The following is a 5,000-nucleotide window of genomic DNA, read 5'->3' as shown; positions in this document are numbered from 1 at the left end:
TAGTTCAAGGAGGAACGTGATGTAGTTTTAAGAGGAACGGGAAGTAGTTTTAGGAGGAACGGGAAGTAGTTTTAAGAGGAACAGGAAGTAGTTCAAGGAGGAACGGAAAGTAGTTTTAAAAGGAACAGGAGGTAGTTCAAGGAGGAGCGGGAAGTAGTTTTAAGAGGAACAGGTTTTAGGAGGAACGGGAAGTAGTTTTAAGAGGAACGGGAAGTAGTTTTAAGAGGACCGGGAAGTAGTTTTAGGAGGAACGGGAAGTAGTTTTAAGAGGAAAGGGAAGTAGTTTTAGGAGGAACGGGAAGTAGTTTTAAGAGGAGCGGGAAGTAGTTTTAAGAGGAACGGGAAGTAGTTTTAGGAGGAACGGAAAGTCGTTTTAAAAGGAACAGGAAGTAGTTCAAGGAGGAGCGGGAAGTAGTTTTAAGAGGAACAGGTTTTAGGAGGAACGGGAAGTAGTTTTAAGAGGAACGGGAAGTAGTTTTAGGAGGAACGGGAAGTAGTTTTAGGAGGAACGGGAAGTAGTTTTAAGAGGAAAGGGAAGTAGTTTTAAGAGGAAAGGGAAGTAGTTTTAGGAGGAACGGGAAGTAGTTTTAAGAGGAGCGGGGAAGTAGTTTTAAGAGGAACGGGAAGTAGTTTTAGGAGGAACGGGAAGTAGTTTTAAGAGGAACGGGAAGTAGTTAAAGGAGGAACGGGAAGTAGTTTTAAGAGGAACGGGAAGTAGTTTTAAGAGGAAGGGGAAGTAGCTAAAGGAGGAACGGGAAGTATTTTAAGAGGAGCGGGAAGTAGTTTTAAGAGGAACGGGAAGTAGTTTTAGGAGGAACGGGAAGTAGTTTTAAGAGGAACGGAAAGTAGTTAAAGGAGGAGCGGGAAGTAGTTTTAAGAGGAACGGGAAGTAGTTAAAGGAGGAACGGGAAGTAGTTTTAAGAGGAACGGGAAGTAGTTTTAAGAGGAACGGGAAGTAGTTCAAAGAGGAACGGGAAGTAGTTCAAAGAGGAATGGGAAGTAGTTTTAAGAGGAACGGGAAGTAGTTTTAGGTGGAGGAACGGGAAGTAGTTTTAAGAGGACTGTGAAGTAGTTTTAGGAGGAACGGGAAGTAGTTTTAAGAGGAAAGGGAAGTAGTTTTAGGAGGAACGGGAAGTAGTTTTAAGAGGAGCGGGAAGTAGTTTTAGGAGGAACGGGAAGTAGTTTTAAGAGGAACGGGAAGTAGTTTTAAGAGGAACGGGAAGTAGTTCAAGGAGGAACGTGATGTAGTTTTAAGAGGAACGGGAAGTAGTTTTAGGAGGAACGGGAAGTAGTTTTAAGAGGAACAGGAAGTAGTTCAAGGAGGAACGGAAAGTAGTTTTAAAAGGAACAGGAGGTAGTTCAAGGAGGAGCGGGAAGTAGTTTTAAGAGGAACAGGTTTTAGGAGGAACGGGAAGTAGTTTTAAGAGGAACGGGAAGTAGTTTTAAGAGGACCGGGAAGTAGTTTTAGGAGGAACGGGAAGTAGTTTTAAGAGGAAAGGGAAGTAGTTTTAGGAGGAACGGGAAGTAGTTTTAAGAGGAGCGGGAAGTAGTTTTAAGAGGAACGGGAAGTAGTTTTAGGAGGAACGGAAAGTCGTTTTAAAAGGAACAGGAAGTAGTTCAAGGAGGAGCGGGAAGTAGTTTTAAGAGGAACAGGTTTTAGGAGGAACGGGAAGTAGTTTTAAGAGGAACGGGAAGTAGTTTTAGGAGGAACGGGAAGTAGTTTTAGGAGGAACGGGAAGTAGTTTTAAGAGGAAAGGGAAGTAGTTTTAAGAGGAAAGGGAAGTAGTTTTAGGAGGAACGGGAAGTAGTTTTAAGAGGAGCGGGGAAGTAGTTTTAAGAGGAACGGGAAGTAGTTTTAGGAGGAACGGGAAGTAGTTTTAAGAGGAACGGGAAGTAGTTAAAGGAGGAACGGGAAGTAGTTTTAAGAGGAACGGGAAGTAGTTTTAAGAGGAAGGGGAAGTAGCTAAAGGAGGAACGGGAAGTATTTTAAGAGGAGCGGGAAGTAGTTTTAAGAGGAACGGGAAGTAGTTTTAGGAGGAACGGGAAGTAGTTTTAAGAGGAACGGAAAGTAGTTAAAGGAGGAGCGGGAAGTAGTTTTAAGAGGAACGGGAAGTAGTTAAAGGAGGAACGGGAAGTAGTTTTAAGAGGAACGGGAAGTAGTTTTAAGAGGAACGGGAAGTAGTTCAAAGAGGAACGGGAAGTAGTTCAAAGAGGAATGGGAAGTAGTTTTAAGAGGAACGGGAAGTAGTTTTAGGTGGAGGAACGGGAAGTAGTTTTAAGAGGACTGTGAAGTAGTTTTAGGAGGAACGGGAAGTAGTTTTAAGAGGAAAGGGAAGTAGTTTTAGGAGGAACGGGAAGTAGTTTTAAGAGGAGCGGGAAGTAGTTTTAGGAGGAACGGGAAGTAGTTTTAAGAGGAACGGGAAGTAGTTAAAGGAGGAACGGGAAGTAGTTTTAAGAGGAACGGGAAGTAGTTTTAAGAGGAACAGGAAGTAGCTAAAGGAGGAACGGGAAGTAGTTTTAAGAGGAGCGGGAAGTAGTTTTAAGAGGAACGGGAAGTAGTTTTAGGAGGAACGGGAAGTAGTTTTAAGAGGAACGGAAAGTAGTTAAAGGAGGAACGGGAAGTAGTTTTAAGAGGAACGGGAAGTAGTTAAAGGAGGAACGGGAAGTAGTTTTAAGAGGAACGGGAAGTAGTTTTAAGAGGAACGGGAAGTAGCTAAAGGAGGAACGGGAAGTAGTTTTATGAGGAACGGGAAGTAGTTCAAAGAGGAACGGGAAGTAGTTCAAAGAGGAATGGGAAGTAGTTTTAAGAGGAACGGGAAGTAGTTTTAGGTGGAGGAACGGGAAGTAGTTTTAAGAGGAGGAACGGGAAGTAGTTTTAGGAGGAGGAACGGGAAGTAGTAGTTTCAAAGAGGAACGGGAAGTAGTAGTTTCAAAGAGGAACGGGAAGTAGTAGTTTCAAAGAGGAATGGGAAGTAGTTTTAGGAGGAGGAACGGGAAGTAGTAGTTTTAAGAGGAGGAACGGGAAATAGTAGTTTTAGGAGGAGGAACGGGAAGTAGTAGTTTTAAGAGGAGGAACGGGAAGTAGTTTTAGGAGGAGGAACGGGAAGTAGTAGTTTCAAAGAGGAACGGGAAGTAGTAGTTTCAAAGAGGAATGGGAAGTAGTTTTAGGAGGAGGAACAGGAAGTAGTAGTTTTAAGAGGAGGAAAGGGAAGTAGTTTTAGGAGGAGGAACGGGAAGTAGTAGTTTCAAAGAGGAACGGGAAGTAGTAGTTTCAAAGAGGAATGGGAAGTAGTTTTAGGAGGAGGAACGGGTAGTAGTAGTTTTAAGAGGAGGAACGGGAAATAGTAGTTTTAAGAGGAACGGGAAGTAGTAGTTTTAAGAGGAACGGGAAGTAGTTTTAGGAGGAGGAACAGGAAGTAGCAGTTCAAAGAGGAATGAGAAGTAGTTCAAACTACTTCCTGTTCCTCTTCAAACAATAGTTCAGTTTGACAAACAGAGATGAAAAATAAAACAGTTGTGGTCAGAAGTTTAACATAAAACTAGTTTTAAGAGGAACGGGAAGTACTTTTAGGAGGAGGAACGGGAAGTAGTAGTTTTAAGAGAAACGGGAAGTAGTTTTAAGAGGAACGGGAAGTAGTTTTAGGTGGAGGAACGGGAAGTAGTTTTAGAAGGAGGAACGGGAAGTAGTAGTTTTAAGAAGAACGGGAAGTAGTTTTAAGAGGAGGAACGGGAAGTAGTTTTAGGAGGAGGAACGGGAAGTAGTAGTTTTAAGAGGAACGGGAAGTAGTAGTTTTAAGAGGAACGGGAAGTAGTAGTTTTAGGAGGAGGAACAGGACGTAGTTTTAAGAGGAACAGGAAGTAATTCAAAGAGGAGGAACAGGAAGTAGTTTTAAGAGGAACGGGAAGTAGTAGTTCAAAGAGAGACGGGAAGTAGTTCGAACTACTTCCTGTTCCTCTTGGAACAATAGTTCAGTTTGACAAACAACAGAGATGAAAAAGAAAACCGTTGTGGTCAGAAGTTTATAATAAAACTCCTCATAAATATACAAATGTATGAATACAAATACTTGTTTAATGTATAAAATACATGTAATATGAATATAAATACTTGTTTAATGTATAAAATACATGTAATATGAATATAAATACTTGTTTAATGTATAAAATACATGTAATATGAATATAAATACTTGTTTAATGTATAAAATACATGTAATATGAATATAAATAGATGATGTGTTATTTGCCTCAATGATGCAGAAGACGATGACAGAGATGCCAGTGATCAGGAAGTTCTCTTCAAACCACATTTTCATCACGTCCAAGCAGCCCTGCAACCAAACATGATGTCAATCAAACATGTCAATCAAACATGCTGTCAATCAAACATGTCAATCAAACATGCTGTCAATCATACATGTCAAACAAACATGCTGTCAATCAAACATGCTGTCAATCATACATGTCAAACAAACATAATGTCAACCAAACATGATGTCAATCAAACATGTCAATCAAGCATGCTGTCAATCAAACATGTCAATCAATACATGTCAAACAAACATGATGTCAACCAAACATGATGTCAATCAAACATGTCAATCAATACATGTCAAACAAACATGATGTCAACCAAACATGTCAATCAAACATGCTGTCATTCAAACATGTCAGTCAAACATGCTGTCAATCAAACATGCTGTCAATCGTACATGTCAAACAAACATGATGTCAAACAAATGTGATGTCAAACATGATGTCATCCAAACACGTCAATCAAACATGATGTCAATGAAACATGATGTCAAACATGTCAATCAAACATGTCAAACATGTCAATCCAACATGATGTCAACCAAACATGTCAAACATGATGTCAATCAAACATGTCAATCAAACATGATGTCAATCAAACATGTCAAGCAAACATGATGTTAACCAAACATGTCAATAAAACATGTCAACTAAACATGTCAATCAAACATGATGTTAACCAAACA

General features: G+C 40.2%; 1 protein-coding gene across 2 annotated transcripts in view; it reads right to left on the bottom strand.

Moving 5' to 3' along the window:
• Nucleotides 1–5,000, bottom strand: part of zgc:64051 (leukocyte surface antigen CD53) — a 171,342-nt gene that overhangs the window by 2,274 nt on the left and 164,068 nt on the right. For both annotated transcript variants that reach the window (XM_062025410.1, XM_062025409.1), the window contains exon 7: nt 4,248–4,331. In XM_062025410.1, coding sequence (XP_061881394.1) covers nt 4,248–4,331 — 84 coding nt within the window. The remainder of the gene's footprint in view (nt 1–4,247; nt 4,332–5,000) is intronic.

This window comes from Entelurus aequoreus, linkage group LG17, assembly GCF_033978785.1.
Source record: "Entelurus aequoreus isolate RoL-2023_Sb linkage group LG17, RoL_Eaeq_v1.1, whole genome shotgun sequence".
Classification (NCBI taxonomy): Eukaryota; Metazoa; Chordata; class Actinopteri; order Syngnathiformes; family Syngnathidae; genus Entelurus; species Entelurus aequoreus.
This window is presented reverse-complemented; position numbering and strand designations above follow the sequence as displayed.